The sequence below is a fragment of the Piliocolobus tephrosceles genome, chromosome 6 (genome assembly GCF_002776525.5).
Source record: "Piliocolobus tephrosceles isolate RC106 chromosome 6, ASM277652v3, whole genome shotgun sequence".
Classification (NCBI taxonomy): Eukaryota; Metazoa; Chordata; class Mammalia; order Primates; family Cercopithecidae; genus Piliocolobus; species Piliocolobus tephrosceles.
In genome coordinates this window covers 86,540,615-86,557,861 of record NC_045439.1, presented here as the reverse complement: position 1 = coordinate 86,557,861, position 17,247 = coordinate 86,540,615, and the positions used below count along the sequence as shown (strand labels likewise).

General features: G+C 41.5%; 1 protein-coding gene across 5 annotated transcripts in view; it reads left to right on the top strand.

Moving 5' to 3' along the window:
* The window catches only part of SCAPER (S-phase cyclin A associated protein in the ER), a 597,115-nt gene that overhangs the window by 559,738 nt on the left and 20,130 nt on the right, over positions 1-17,247 (top strand). For all 5 annotated transcript variants that reach the window (XM_023197631.1, XM_023197627.1, XM_023197630.1 and 2 more), the window contains 2 exons: positions 2,863-3,100; positions 8,226-8,375. In XM_023197631.1, coding sequence (XP_023053399.1) covers positions 2,863-3,100; positions 8,226-8,375 — 388 coding nt within the window. The remainder of the gene's footprint in view (positions 1-2,862; positions 3,101-8,225; positions 8,376-17,247) is intronic.

Genomic DNA, 17,247 nt, shown 5'->3' with positions numbered 1-17,247 from the left:
TTTTTTTTTTTTTTTTTTTTTTTGAGACGGAGTCTCGCTCTGTCGCCTGGGCTGGAGTGCAGTGGCCGGATCTCAGCTCACTGCAAGCTCCGCCTCCCGGGTTTACGCCATTCTCCTGCCTCAGCCTCCGAGTAGCTGGGACTACAGGCGCCCGCCACCTCGCCCGGCTAGTTTTTTTGTATTTTTTAGTAGAGACGGGGTTTCACCGTGTTAGCCAGGATGGTCTCGATCTCCTGACCTCGTGATCCGCCCGTCTCGGCCTCCCAAAGTGCTGGGATTACAGGCTTGAGCCACTGCGCCCAGCCGTCTCTGTATATCTTAACAGTATTTACTTAATCACAAAATTTGACTTAAAAGAAGGCATCGAGAGGAAAGAGGAGGTCAGCCTCTGTTTGACCTGGATGTTTTGGTCCATGGACAAAGCACTGACCCTAAACAGTCAAAAGCCCTGGGTGTATTCCTGCCACTAAAAATTTGTATGACCTAAAACACTTCACCTTATTTCTCTAGGTCTCACTTGCCTCATGTGTACAATGAGAGGACGAATAACTTCTCTACCAACTATGAAAACCCAGTAAGAACAAGATAAGGTGACACATATGAATGTACTTGGCAGATCCTGCCGTATAAATGAGATGACAGTATTTCATAAGAGAGCTTCATTCTTGAGTAGAGAACAATGTATACGAAGATGTCATGCCGCTTGGCTGTATTCTTAGAAATATTAGAAATAGTGCACATTCAAGAAATAAATGTGTACCGTGGTTATGAATACAACTGCTTTGATGCAACTAGCAAAATGAATAAAATTATCCCTTTGGAAAAACTAAGTTATGAATTGAGAAAACTAGACAAGATACTAGAAATTTGCCAGTCAGCACCTCTCAATTCTTGTTTAATTAGTGACACCTCTTGAGTGCTTCTGGGAAAGATGATGAAGTAAGCATAGTTCTTCAAGGACTACCTCCCATCCAGCTGAAAGGAATGACAAATGACAACCTATATATATGTGTATATATGTATGCATGTATGTGTGTGTGTATATATACATGTATACATGTATATATACACACACACCTGTACACACACTAACCCAGATTTTTAACACTAACTCATAGTGTTAAAAAGTAGGGAAAGGTAGTATGCCATGCCAGAAACATAAAAGCACTCCCGCTCAGTGTTGTGTAGATCATGCCACATTAAAGGAAGACACTGAGTAGAAACTTGTAACTTGCCTTCCTGAGAAAAATCAGTGTCATGAAGAAAGAGCACTAAGAGACCTGAGGTTTTGTGCAGTGGTTACAAGTGGCTATAGCAACTCCAGACCTTACATCTCAGACTCAAACCCAGTAGAGGAAAAAGTGATGACTTCTTCCCAAGTGTCTCAGCAAAAGTATCTCCCTCTATCCCATTAGCTCTGATTGTGACATATGCCATCCCTGAGTAATGCTCAACAGCCAGAGAAATGTGTGGCTTAACCTTAGGCCTGGGTACCCTTGAGCCAGAGTAAATAGGGAGGGAGATCTATGTGAAGCATATTGGCTATGAATTAAAGAGAGGTGATTCCTTAGAAATCTTTGTACAGTTTTTGTTTAAAAGGGTGAATGCTTGGCAGCCATGTTTACTATAACTGCCTGCTCTTAGTCACTAGATGCTTCACATATACCTTAGTTCAGAATTGCTTGACTAGCTCAGTTGGTAGAGCATGGGACTCTTAATCCCAGAGTCAGTGGGTTCAACCCTCACATTGAGTGGTTCTACTTTTTTTTTTAACACCTGTGAAAAGAAGGGAAATTTTTAAAACATAAATAAAAGAAAAAACAAAATAAAAAATACCTTAGTTCGGCCAGGCGCAGTGGCTCACCCCTGTAATCCCAGCACTTTGGGAGGCCTAGGCGGGTGGATCACGGGGTCAGGAGATCGAGACCATCCTGGCTAACACGGTGAAACCCTGTCTTTGCTAAAAACACAAAAATTAGCTGGACGTGGTGGCGGGCGCCTGTAGTCCCAGCTACTCAGGAGGCTGAGACAGGAGGATGGCGTGAACCTGGGAGGCAGAGCTTGTAGTGAGCCGAGATCACGCCACTGCACTCCTGCGTGAGTGACAGAGCGAGACTCCATCTCAACAATAAAAAAAAATAATAATAAAATACCTTAGTTCAAGGATGAGGTAGATTTAGCATACCCCTGCTGCTTTACTATTGATTTTAGGAATTCATTTGCCACTGCCATTGTCTCTTCTTGCTCTTCTGTAACATTACCTGCCGTGGTAGCTAAGCTGACTTCATCTGATTTGTGTAGACCTAATCCAGTACTTGCTTGTTCTTGGAACTGTGGCTTCTACAACCTGTCCCACCTGTACACAATGTTGGAAAAGGGGCTTCAAAAGCAGCTGAAGAATCTCCCTATCACAGTATACCAACACATTACTGGGTTTTTGAGGCCTCATGCTTTCCTAATAGCTGCCTCCCCTAAGAAGAGTTCCTTTATCCAGAAAGGAAGCTAGGAATGTGTTTTGGCCTCTGAGTCCCAAAAGCTTTCACAGACTCTGTCCACTTTGCCCAGACCCAGGATACTAAACAAAGTGAGGCTACAAAGTGTGGGAAGGGTGGTTGGCAGCCTCAGCACTGGCTGCAGAGTGCTCAGTTGACACTGCTGCAGCAGGCTGGTCTTCCAGAAGAAAAAGAAAGCCACAGTGCAGTTGGTGGGGAGGGATTTATTCCTTGAAGTTCTTTGTTACCATATTACACAACTCAGATGGTTTGTTTTTAATGGTCTGATTGTCTTGTTTCATTTAACCTATACAAATTGCTAACATCCTTTAAGTAGTTTTTGTCAAAGAATTGAATGTTTCTTTGTCAGGTCATACAGCATATTTGACAATAATCGCCAGGATCCCACAGGGCTGACAGCTGCTCTTCAGGCAACCGACCTGGCTGGAGTTCTTCATATGCTGTACTGTGTCCTCTTCCATGGCACCATCTTGGACCCTAGCACTGCCAGTCCCAAGGAAAATTACACCCAAAATACCATCCAAGTAGCCATTCAGAGTTTACGTTTCTTCAACAGCTTTGCAGCTCTTCATCTGCCTGCTTTTCAGGTACCAAGTATTGGTTTATATCAATGTTAACCAATTGAGAGTTAATATTTTCATGTAGATAGGATGTCAGGTTCTTCTCCTGAATTGGGGTATAAGGAATAAACTACAATAAATGGAATTATATGTTATAATTTATTAAGCTACTATTTTCTGGGAACTGTATTAGATGCTCTATAACATCTAGCATTCTCATTTATTCTCATAGCTACCATGCAAAGTATTGTTATACCCATTTTACAGATAGAGAAGCTGACAGTTAAGTAATTTGCCCACGGTTACATGTTTGTGAACCAGGACTAGTAACCGTGACTCTCCCACCCCAAAGCCTATGTTCATCCTTTGCCATGCTGCTATTTACAAACCTTTTGTCTGGAATTCTTTAGATCAGGACATTATCATCTCATCAACTTTTAAATATTAAGGAAAGTAATGGTTTCTTATGTAAATAGAACCAAAATTAGATAAATTATTTGATTGATATGACTTTCTATGGATGGTTTAGCTGATTTTGTGTCCAATGTAAAGTATATAACTAGCTTTTTAGATAAATTCTTTGATTGATATGACTTTCTATGGATGGTTTAGCTGATTTTGTGTTCAGTGTAAAGTGTATAACTAGCTTTACAGGGATTTGCATCTTTAGCTATTAAGTTTTTGTAGCTAAAGAAAGAAGAATTGCTTTATGCTATAACACCAGACTGTCAGCCTGGAAACAGATATTTTTTTTTCATGTAGGAAATTTAATTTTCAAAAACACTGAACCTTTGGAACAGAGCAAGCCCCAAGGAATAGACTTTCTCTTTCAGTTTATTAACTGTCAAGTGATTTCATTAAAAAAGGAATAAACTTGGCAGATGATGAACCCATAATTTAGATGAATTGCTTTGCTCAGAGGGAAAAAGGTTATAGAGATACAAATGTATGAAAATAGTGGACTTTGCCATTCTGAGATGGAAGGAATACTTCTATATTGTAGCTGATGACAAATGTACAGTTCTTTAATTGATGTCTTCCTGTCATTTTGTTCAAAAAAGGAAATTTGTGACTAAGTTGTATCATTGGATCTAGTATCTTTCAACTTTGTAGAATTAGTTTATCTGTCATGAGAACAGAAATCCCTTCCTTTGGGTTAATGCTTTTCTGTCTCCAGAGCAGTTGAACTAGCCTTAGGTGGTAACTGACTGCACAATACATAGAGTTCTGGGAGGTTACAGTCACATATAAATGAGAGATATCTGCTTCAAAAAAATGTCAGTGGTTCTCGCCTCAGGGTTGAACATAATAGCTGTGTTTTTTGAAGACCTAAGCCCACTGTATTCTGTCTGGAAACAGTTTGGAAATCAGGGAACCTTAACTTTACATGCTCAGGATATGGAGTCTACCAATCTACCCATCAGCTGTGTCGAAAGGGAGTGATTTCTTTTGTTAATAGATTATGGAATAGCAAATATCTAAAAACTGTCTCTTAGCTTCCAGTTTCACGGGTCTTCTTGACCAACATTTATACTGCTACAGGGGACTCCACATCATAAACAAGCATCTAGGATAAGTCAGCTGTTCAGTCAATCACTCTGTCAGGGAGCCCCAGGTCCCTGCTCCCTGCCCCTCTCCTCCTGTGAACTTGTGGCCTGTGCAGGCTCACTCACAAAGGAGCACCATTGAACTTCAACCAGACCTGCTCCCTAGTGGCCTTTAAGCCTAAAGGGCTTAATAATGGGCAATAATGTCAAGTGATTTCATTAAAGAAGGAAAAGAAAAATCAAAAGCCTATTTCTGGAATCTTTGGTGCCCAACTAAGATAAAAAACATTTCTCCTTTCCAGATCCTTGCTATATCCAACTTGAAACTTATCCCCACTTGAGCCACTTTTGCCGAAAACAGCAGGAATAAAACAAGAGTGGCTCAAGAGGGTTCAACTGTTCTCCAAATCAGTGTCTCTAGGGATAAAAAGAAATGAAATAACAAAATAAATTAAAAATAAATAAAAAACAATTATTCTAAAAACCAAATGCCCTGGCTGTCATTTGGTATGCCCTTTCTTGACTGGTTATCACAATTCTCCAGTACCTTTTCTTCCTTCTTTTCATGCAACTCTATATTTCCTTCTCAGTTCTTTCCTTCCTGTTTTTTCTTCTTTTTTGTCTCTCTCCTATCTCTCCTCTCTTCTTTTATTTTATCAGTCTCGCCATTACTCTTTCTCATTCTCTTCCTAGCTATAGTTTCCAAGTAGCCTTTACCCTTCATGTTTCTTTCTGACTCCTCATCAGCATGTGAGGGGACCTAAATGCCCAGAATTTCTAGCATTGGGGCCTTTAATATATACCAATGACTATGTGTTTTTTCTTAATTACTTTTATGTATTTACAAACAAACAGATGAACTTAGTAGGGGAAACATTTATTTCTGATCACAGATTCTAGGAGTTCAGAATTCAGATGGGGCTTATCACAGTGGAAATTACTTGTCTCTGCTCCATGATGTCATGGCTATAGCTAAGAGCTAAAATCATCTGGAGGCTCTTTACTCTTATGTTTGATGCCTGGGATGACTCAAAGACAAGATTCACCTAGGACTGGTGGCCAGAGCATCTACCTCCTGCTTCTCCATGTGACTTGGACTTTTTAAAACACTATGCTGTCTCGATTCTGAGTGGGAGTGTCCTAAGAGGAAGCTTCCAGAAAGCAAGTGTTCCAAGAGAAACCAACAAAAGCTACAGGACTTTTTATGACTTAGCCTCAGAAGGCATACACTTACTTATCAACCATACTTTATTGGTTGAATCAGTCATAAGCCTTCCATATTCAAGGGAAGGGAAACATAGGCTTCACCAGCTATGTAAAGCAACACGTCTGTCTACATAGACACCATTGATGTAGATGGACGTGATCAAGACTGTAAGCTTAAGTAAATTAAATACATAGTATTTGTACTGTATAGCAACGGATGAGTTTTCCAGAAAAGTACTATTTTTGTGATAGTTATGGTCAGAGAAACTCATGTTCTGGTTCATCAAAGCAACTTACATGTTAAAAGTGAGATTTTAGGAACTATGTATGTAAAGGACAGGAAAAGAGATTTTAAGTGGAAAGAAGGAAAGTGTACATCTCAGCATGATCTGACCTCAAAAAAATCTGAGAGATAATTTATGAATTGCCTGGGAGGCTCACAGGAACTGAAGAAAAAAACTGAAGTGAGATAAATTGTCTGACCTGCTGAAGAGTTAGACGAGATGATATAAGACTTGTTGATGATTTGGGTTTGAATGCATCACAAGAATACAGAGCTGTTACAGGGAGACATCCTCATTAGACCCCTGGATCTGGAGTCAGAATGACCTGACTTTGAGCCATCACATTACCTCTTCAAATTGTATGACATTAGACAAGTTATTTGAACACTTAAGACTCCATTTCCTCATCTGTAAAACAGAGATTAAGAACACCTACCTCACAAGAGTATTTAAATATGATTGCATAAAAGTGCTATGCTCACTAGCAGATAGTAGGCCCTCAGAAAATGTGAACTGACTCAGTTTCTGAAAAGAAGAATTTACCTAAACTGTCTTGCAGATGCTGAGTCAGAAGGTTGGAAACTGAATGCAGCATTCCCAGTGTTCCTTCACCCTCTTCAAAGCCACAAACCTATGTACTTATTTTGTGTGAGAACCCATCATGTAATAGTACAAAAGGTTATCCATTAGAGTATTTTCCTAGCTGGTTCCATTTCATTGTATACTAATAAGGCTGTCAAAATATTTTTCTCTTTTCAGCAAAGAGTCTGATTTCACTCTGAATTCATATTGGCATGGGTGGCCTTGAGACTGGGGATACTGTATATTGCATTCAGTTTGACAGTTTTTACAATTGAAGGTGGTCTCAGAAAACAAATCAATGTACTGACTTGGCAATTAATTCTGGCTAAAAAGGAAATATAGTTTCCTTGAAAAATTGGTTTAATTTTTATATTCAAACTTATATGCCCCTTGACCTGCTCTTATCAGTGAAGGTTAAACAGAGGGCACTGGGTCACAGCATGCTGGACGTGACTAATTAAATAAAGGCTGAGCTGAGAAAGTGTCACTACTTGATTTAAAGGAGCAAAGCCCTTCTGAAGTCTCTTTGGGGCTTGAAGAACATTTTTTTTTTGTTTTGGGGCTGTGAAACAGACAAAAGGCACTCTTAAAATTTAGCAGTAATTTTGTTTCAAGAATGCTCACTAAAATGGCTCTGTTTCACCCAGTTAGGTAAAGTGAATTCATTGAAACATCCAAGCTGCAATGCATCCAACCTGGTTCAAGCCCACTCAGACCTCAAATCAAAAGATGAGTTTAAAACGCCGCCTTTTCCCACAGGCCAGCAGTGGTGCTTCATTCCAGTGTGGGCTGCGAGTGTATTCTGTGGGCTTCGCCTCTCCCCTTTGCCCTCCTGTCGCTCTGTCTGTTTGACATGTTTATTAAATAGAGCTGCACAGACTCAGACTCTCTTCTTGAGTCGCCCACCGCTGACAGCCCTTTGCCTGTCTGGAGAAAGGATCCCAGAAGTCCCATAGCTGAGGGGTTTCATGGTTTTAGGAAGAATTTTTTGTATTTTTTTTTACATTCTTTTGGGAGCCTTTGATTTATAGAGCTACTTATTTGAATAATAACTAGTTGTTATTTATAATTTTTGTTTAAACATAAATAATTAGAAATATATGTTTAACTCTGTGTACAAGAAAATATTTTCTCCTTCAGAAAAAAATTGTTGGAATTTAGCTAAGTGGTAGATTTACAGGTGAATTTTAGGTTTTTTATGTTTTTCCAGATTTTCTACAGTAAGAATATTTGTATATGAGAAAAATTAAGTTATTAAAAATAGAATAAATGTGCTTTAGGTAGATAATGTCTTGATCCACGTGGTATAGGCATTTGGTCTGCTACTGTCCCTTTTCAAGTTAAACATTGTATTTATTATTGTCATTTATTAGAAAAAGAACCCCTAAACTGAAGTGTTAAGTATAGTACTGTAGAAATGTCATGTTTTTCCAGCACCGTGGCAGAAAGTGCACAGGGCCAGTCTTGCTTTGTGATTTGCAGCCTTGGCTCTCCCTGGGCTGAGGGCTTCTAACTGCTCCTTGTCTTTGTCAGTCTATTGTAGGGGCAGAGGGCTTGTCCCTTGCATTCCGGCACATGGCCAGCTCCCTGCTGGGCCACTGCAGCCAAGTCTCCTGTGAAAGCCTCCTTCATGAGGTCATCGTCTGTGTGGGCTACTTCACTGTTAACCACCCAGATAACCAGGTAAGAGGCCCTGGAAAGTTCCTTAGAACATTCCCCCAGTGCTGAGAGTGTGACGTATTGGAATGAGAAAAGGCAGGCTAATGGGCTGGAACCCAAATGTCCTCTGTAAAGCCCTTTAACCAGACGCCAGGAATATGCCTCTAGCTCCTTCTCTTCAAATAGATTTTTTTTTCTTTGGGAGACAGAGGCTTGCTGTCACCCAGGCTAGAATGCAGTGGTGCAATCTCGGCTCACTGCAACCTCCACCTCCCAGGTTCAAGCAATTCTAATGCCTCAGCCTCCCAAGTAGCTGGGATTACAGGCACCCACCACCACACCTGGCTAATTTTTTGTATTTTTAGTAGAGATGGGGTTTCGCCATGTTGGTCAGGCAGGTCTTGAACTCCTGACCTCAGGTGATCCGCCTGCCTTGGCCTCCCAAAGTGCTGAGATTACAGGTATGAGCCACTACACCTGGCCCTCTTCAAATAGATTCGATAAGAACTAGATTAGCATTAGGGCCTCCTCTTAGAGCTATAAAATAAAGTATTTGTAATAAAATATTCTTAAGCCACAGAGAAGCATGTACTCTCTTACCATGTAGATTCTTTACTATCTACTTCCTTACCACGTGGAGTCTGCTGCTCTAGCTATCAGGGTTTTTGTTTTGATAAGGTAGCTTACATCTTCCAAGTTGGGTCACTTTTCATATAGTATTAGAGTCTGGTGTTCTATGAAACTGTTCTTGACTCCTGGCTTTTGCCTAGGTGCTTAGAATCTTCCTTTGGTGTTGGTGGGAGGCTGAGAAGGTAGGACTCTCCCACTTAGGTCACTCATAGTAGTTTTGCTTTAAACTACTTTAATTATTTGGTTTCTGAGCAATATTTCATAGATTTAAAAAAAAAAAAAAAGATTTCATTTGTAAATAGGTTTCTGCTTTTTTTTTTTTTTTTTTAGACAAGTTCCTGCTCTGTCATTCAGGCTGGAGTGCAGTGGCATGATCATGGCTTACTGCAGCCTTGACCCCCTGGGCTCAAGCGATCCTCCCACGTCAGCCTCCTGAGTAGCTGGGTCCACATGCGGATACCATCACACCCAGCTAATTTTTGTAGAGACGGGGCTTTGCCATGTTGCCTAGGCTGGTCTTGAACTCCTGGGCTCAAGCAGTCCTCCCACCTTGGCCTCCCAAAGTGCTGGGATTACAGGTGTGAGCCACCACACCTGGTCCGCTTTCTGCTTTTTTAAGATGTTGGAAAATCTGTTATAGATGTTTTACTAATAATAAAGTACCTTATTTCTCTTTGTTTTTGAAACCAGGATTATGGCATAACTAGCATATCAAATAGTAATTCCTCACAACCTCATTTATCTAAAGCCCCCTACTTGGCTAGGCACAGTGGCTCACACCTATAATCCCTGCACTTTTGGAGGCCAAGGCAGGCAGATCACCTGAGGTCGGGAGTTTGAGACCAGCCACATACTCACCAACATGGAGAAACCCCATCTCTACTAAAAATACAAAATTAACTGGGCATAGTGACGCATGCCTGTAATCCCAGCTACTCGGAGGCTGAGGCAGGAGGAGGCAGAAGTTGCGATGAGCCGAGATTGCACCATTGTACTCCAGCCTGGGCAACAAGAGCAAAACTCCGTCTTAAAAAAAAAAGAAAAAGCTCCCTACTCAGCCAACCTTAATTGTATAGATTATAGCTAAGAAAGAAAAGCCTCTGAACAACCCCTTAACTCTTACTCTAAACTTTCAATTTTTTTTTTCTTTTGAGACAGAGTCTTGCTGTGTCACCCAGGCTATATAGTGCAGTGGTGTGATCTTGGCTCACTGCAACCTCTGCCTCCCGGGTTCAAGCAATCCTCCTGTCTCAGCCTCCTGAGTAGCTGGGATTACAGGCACCCACTACCATGCCCAGCTAATTTTTTTATTTTTAGTATAGGCGGGGTTTCACCATCTTGGCCAGGCTGGTCTGGAACTCCTGACCTCGTGATCCACCCACCTTGGCCTCCCAAAGTACTGGGATTACAGGTGTGAGCCACCGTGCCCAGCCTTACTCTAAACTTCCTAATTTTTATTGTAGGCAAATCTCTAACAAGTATGTTTGCAAGGTTTATCTAGCCTGCAGCAAACTAGATCTGGGCGGGAATAAAAGAGATGGTTGTGGTGGTAGAGCCAAGTACAAGGCGAGAAACTGCACAATGAGAGCTGAAATTGCTTTCCTGAGAAGGAGAAAAAAGACAGAAAAAAAAAAAAATAAGTCAGGCCCAAGAACTCAGAAGTCACAGCCATCTGGGTTCAAAGGGACACTAAGCCCTGCTCTGTATTTCCTAGATGATTGTTGATGCCTCTAATACCTCAAGTAAGCAGGGAGGCAAAGTGTATGTTCAGTCATTCCCTGAACCGCACTGCAGGAATAAGCAGTCTGTTTTAGAAAGATTCCCATGGCTAAAATATAGACAGTTTGGATCCTTACCAGAGTATTATACCAGAAAAGTTCCCCTTTTACAGACCCTGTTGCCAGGGGAGTAGATGGCAGCTTTTTCTCCCCTCCTACCTCTACAGCACAGGCAGTGTCCTTCCCTTTCAAACCCTGATGGGGATGCTCTGTCCTCTCTGTGGACCAGGCCTAGTAGGCTCATAGGTCTCTTACAGACTGCTCAGGGGAAGGAAAGTTGAGGGAAATCATCCATGTAGATTTTTTTTTCTTCATGTGCATCCATTCAACCTGTTAAATTGCTTTTTATTTTATCTTAAAAGTTGATTTTATTTTTCTGATTTTAGTTACTGTGAAAAAGGGCAGCTGGGCACAGTGGCTCATGCCTGTAATCCCAGCACTTTGGGAGGCCAAGGCGGGTGGATCACCTGAGGTCAGGAGTTCGAGATCAGCCTGGCCAACATTATGAAACCCTGTCTCTACTAAAAATACAAAAATTAGCTGGGCGTGGTGGCAGGCGCCTGAAATCCCAGCTACTCAGGAGGCTGAGGCAGGAGAATTGCTTGAATATGGGAGGCAAAGGTTGGAGTGAGCCAAGATCCCGCCACTGCACTCCAGCCTGGGAGACAGAGCAAGACTGTCTCAAAGAAAAAAGAAAAGAAAAGGAAAAAGGAAAGGAAAGGAAGAAGGTAGGAAGGAGAAAGGAAAAGGAAAGGGAAGAGAAAAAGACAGTTCAAGTATAAAGAAAAAAACGGGAATCACAGTTATTCCTGATCTCACTATCTGAGATAGCCACTGTTAACATTTTGGCAGATTCCCCTCCAGCCTCTTTTCTATGAGTAATTTTACACGGCTGAGGTCATACTATACAAATGCTTGTGTCCTGCTTTATGCACTTAACATTATATCAGAATCTTTGCTAAGTATTTTTAACGACTATATGGCTTTATCTTGTATGGACATTCATGGTTAACCTAAAAATGTCTTATTTTATACTTAAATTGTTTATTATATATCAAGACACTGCCTACTGCCTTTGAAAGAGGTGAGTAATTTGTATATGTGATAATATTTTGCGTGTGCAGTTCTGCAGGACAAAGTTCAGCTCTTTCCATGTGTTTCATATTAAGGATGGTTTAAAACTTTCTGCTTAAACCAACTCTATTGTGATAAACTTACTGAACTCAGAATTTCATGGGATTTCAGACAGTTTTTCTACTGATGCTGGATCACATACTAATCCTCTCCTTTAGATAAAACACACAATTTTGGCATCTCTGGGCTCAGAGTTAAGGGGTATCAGGGATGGGGGACTCATATTTGGAGATGGCATGTAAGACCTGACTTGGACATGGTAGGAAGGTGATGACTGGGCATGCTGGGATGGGAAAAAAAGCAGATGAAATGGGTGGAGAGAGCACTGGTCAATACAAGGAGGAGGAAGAGACTGAGACCCTGTCACTTGTCAGTTGGAGAAGAAGAGGATACAGTGGGGTTTGAAGATCATTGGTGAGAGGTAAACTCACACTGAGGAAGAAATTAGAAAAGTGAAAAAAGCCAGACCCTGTGTTTCAACACCTTGGCTCCCAGAAGGACTGAATACCAAACTGGACATCCACTTCTGATTTGAGGGAAGATTAGAGAGGTCAGTTTAGATCTGGGGCAGTTTCTGAAATGCAACAATCTGTGAGAAGAAAGATACAAGATTAAAAAAAAAAAAAACAAAATAGAGAAGTAAGCTGATAGAAAAGATAGTAATTGTAAGAAGCTGAGACACTGCACATTATGGAGATGATATTACTAAGCATAATATTTATATTAGAAATTTTTATTTTATTTTATTTTTGAGACGGAGTTTCGCTCTTGTTACCCAGGCTGGAGTGCAATGGCACCATCTTGGCTCACCACAACCTCCGCCTCCCAGGTTCAAGCGATTGTCCTGCCTCAGCCTCCTTAGTAGTTGGGATTACAGGTGTGCACCACCACGCCCAGCTAATTTTGTAATTTTAGTAGAGACAGGGTTTCTCCATGTTGGTCAGGCTGGTCTCAAACTCCTAACGTCAGGTGATCTGCCCACCTTGGCCTCCCAAAGTGCTGGGATTACAGACATGAGCCACCATGCCCGGCCATATATTAGAAATATTATAAGGTAGAGGCCAGGCATGGTGGCTCACACCTGTAATCCCAGCACTTGGAGAGGCCAGGGTGAGCAGATCATGAGGTCAGGAGTTCGAGACCAGCCTGGCCAACATGGTGAAACCCCATCTCTACTACAAATACAGAAATGAGCCAGGTGTGGTGGCACATGCCTGTAATCCCAGCAACTGGGAAGGCTGAGGCAGGAGGACCACATGAACCTGGGAGGCGGAGGTCACGGTGAGCTGAGATCACACCACTGCACTCCAGCCTGGGTGACAGAGCGAGACTCCGTTACAACAACCAAAAAAAAAAAAAAAAAAAAGAGAGAGAGAAATATTATAAGGTAGAAATACCTTATATTTGTAGAGTTCTTTATACTATTCTTCCCATCTCTTGTCTCTTGAGCCTTAGTAGCACTTTTGTGAGGCTGTAAGTACAGGAATTATTCTTACCTCACAGACAGGTGAGCAATTGGGCTTCTAAAAGATATAGTAAGCTCCCTGAAATGACACAGAATCATTTCTTTATGAACAATCAGGACTAGCATCCAGGTTTTGCAAAGCCCAACTCAGTGTACTTTTCATTTCATCTTGCATTGCTTAAGAAAGCCAGGCATGCCCCAGGTACCATCCACTAGTGATCACTGAAGTGTACCTTGGCTAGCAGTGGTGGATGTAGAAGATGATGCAGGTTCACCAAGACAGTACATTTGAGAAACTGCCATTCTACCCCTTAGATGCTGACTGGAAAACTTCTAGGGCCTATCTGTGTGCCTTATTCAGGGAGACTCATAAAGATCTTGGAAAGTGTAAATGAACATGTTTTATGAGTAGAAATGGACCACAGTTTAGCAGATAGAAAGCCTGGGTTCTAGCCCCAGCTCTGCCATTAGCTGTGTGATCATAGATAAATTCTTTCCCCTCTTGAGGTTTGAGCATCACTGACTCTACAAAGAAACAAATTAGTTCTGGAAGTGGATAGCAGTGATAATTGCATAATATTGTAAATATACTTAATGCCACTGAATTGTGGGGTTAAAAATAGTTGAAATGGGGCCAGGCGTGGTGGCTCAAGTCTATAATCCTAGCACTTTGGGCAGCCGAGGCAGGCAGATCACTTGAAGTCAGGAGTTTGAGATCAACCTGGCCAACATGGCAAAACCCCATCTCTACTAAAAATACAAAAATTAGCCAGGTGCTGTAGTGCATGCCTGTAATCCCAGCTACTTGGGAGGCTGAGGCAGGAGAATCGCTTAAACCTGGGAGGCAGAGGTTGCACTGAGCCGAGATCGCGCCACTGCACTCCAGCCTGGGCGACAGAGCAAGACTCTGTCTTTAAAAAAAAAAGGTAAGTTATATGTTATACATATTTTACACAATGAAGTAAACAAAAATTAAGTGGATTATACTAGATGACCTCCCCTGTAAGTTCCATGAGTCTGTGACATTTTAAAGGCTGAAACTAGAATCACAGAGCAGCATTTTGATCTCATGGGGACTCCAAGCTATTTTGTGGTTTTTTGGACCTTCCTTACCCTACTCCAGATTCCATCTGCAGCAGACAGCTTAATGAGCTGCCTGCCCACTGTGTGGCAACTTATCATTAAAACCTCAGTATACTTTGGCTCCTCACTATTAGTAGAGGGAACCCAATGACAGATACTTATAAGCAGACTTCTTACAGGTGAGATGTCACGTACCTTGCTCTGTGATGCCATCTTCAGCCACAGTTGTTTTACCTGCACTAAAGGCTGTGCTCACCAGCTCATGGCTGTGCTCCATGCCAGTCAGGCTGCAGGGCAAGGGCAGGGTATAGGAATAGCCACAAGCTTGCCAAGGTGATAACGGCTCATATCCCAATAGAGTTGGGAAGTTTTCTATAACTGAAAAGTTAATTGTTAGTTTGTTTTCACTTTTAAAACTAGTTCTATTAAATTCCCTTTTTACTGACCCCACGAAGTCCAGTAATTTGCTAAGTGAGCATTTGCTAAGAGGATGTGGTAAGTTTAGTTTTCAGCACTGGCGTTAGCTTCTTCAGTCATAGATTCATGGCGCCTTCATCCTAGAAGGGCTCTGAGAGATACCTAGTCCATCTCCCTCATATTGTAGGTGGAAGAACTGAGGCTCAGAGAAGGAAAAGGAATTGTCAAGCAAGAATTGGCAGAGCCCAGCCTCGCCACTGGCAGTTCAGTGAGTTTCCACCTCACTTCTGTACTTAAGAAAGTGAATCTGTTTCGCCTATTGCCACTTTCTGTAAATCAGAGGAAATTCATAGGAGAAATTAGATGCTCAATTCATTTAATGTTTCCTTATCATTAGTCATAAGTCGTGTTAATTTGCAGAGCCAGTTTGTCCACAGGGGATCATAGATTTCCTACTGGGAAAACAGCTTGTGTCTTTATAAGACAAGACATCCTGAAAGCCTGCTGCAGCCTACTGTTTGATTAGGTAACTGCTTTGCATAAAGGATTGGCACTTTTTATTTGCCACCATTTAGTCTATTAACTGGAAAGACTGAGCCCCATGATACCAAGGATGACTTGAGAAGAGAAACCTGGATAATAAAAATGATGTCCCATCCTTGATGGAATGAATCTTCTGTTTCCTATAGGGTTGCAGTTTCTAATTAAAATGTTTTAATCAAAAGATTCCCTGCATTTTATGGCACTTTCTTGACTCTAAATTCCTTCCCATTTAATTATTATAATGAACGTAATTAGTATGTGCTGTCAACCCGTCACTTTATTTACATTTTGTATTAGATAATTAAATGTGGTATGATAATTAAATTAACTCAAATGACAGATGATTTGACTGCCTGCATATTACTATATTGGGAATATGCACCTTTGCTTACTCATTTTATTTAGCAACTGGCTTTTTCATTTGGAAAGGCCCCATAGATTGCAGTTATCAGAGTTGGAGTTTCTTGTGATCCCTGAAAGGAAGGATCCCCTTGTCTCCCTCCCCCATCGAGCTCTCTCTAGTGAAGTCCGTACTGATCATGTAACCGTCTGCTCTGCACCACACCCTGCCAAAGGCTTCTGAAAGCTTCTGGGCAGATCTGAACAGGCAAGCAAGTTGGAGAGCGAAGCTTGTGAAACTCGGTTCTGCCTGAGCTGCATGCCATGCATTTTCCAGCTCTTTTGTAACTCAGTGACTTAGTGAGAAACCCCAAACATTAATTTGACTACAAGTTCCGAAAATGAATCTGTTGTACTCACCTCGGGTGTTTCCCTGTGCACAGAAATAAGGAGTGGTTTCCTAGAGTCATTGTGTGTTAAGAGTGGCAGTTTTCCAGAATCCCATTCCAGCATTTAGAACTTTTAGAGGTGGCTTAATTCCTGCTCAAACATTCTTACTTCACTCTTTGCCTCAAAGGCAGATGGTCAGTCCTAGGTCACACCCACTTGGTAAACTCCCCTAGCCCCATCCCAGTTGGTGAATGGAGGCTGCAGTGGTGGGCTCAGAGTGGAAACTCCAGCACGCAAGGCCTTTCTGTTCTCCCAGAGTTGGCAGCTTATTCTTTAGCTGTCACACAAGCATTCAGCTTTCTATATTTTCTTTCTTTGTGTGACAGATACGTTCCTTTCATAAAATAGAAATACATCATGTCTAAGGAAGAGCCTGAGTTTCAGCAATGCAACCATTTTGGAACCAAGCTACTCTCAATATTATAGCACCAAAGAAAAAAATGTGGGGTTTTTCCTCCAAAAGTAGAACAAAAATTCTTAATTAAAAATAATTTGTACCTAAATATTTATTTTGAGACTTCTGATGAGTGAACTGGCTGACATAAGAATGGAGAAATTTGCCAATTAGCAATTTTGGCGAATTGCATTAAACTTCACAGAATCCAAATAAAAGATACCTTTTATTTTCCTCATTGTTTTGGTGAATTTTTCCACACAAGGGTAGTTCAAAGTGCCACATGCTCACACTAGATACAGTTTTTACTCCACAAACCTCTGAGACGTCAGAAGAAACTCCTGACTTGCCTGAGTGGCTGTGTTGCCAGGACATCACCTGAGGTAGGCAGCAGCCAGCCCAAGGAGCTGCTGCCAGGTCAGGAGTGTGCACGAACCTCAGTTATCCTTTGCTCACTTGAAAATCTTCTATTGGGGCATCAAATCAACACAAGAAAATGAGGCCAGAAGGAATCTTTTATCAAAGTTTAATTCATGACCAATAATATAATTTTTCTGGGCTTGCCTTGGTCTTCAGCCATGGAGGGGGCGTTTATAATAAAAATCCCTCTGAGATAGACTGTAAAGGCTTAGGCTGTAATCACAGGGAACACCTCTTCTGAGA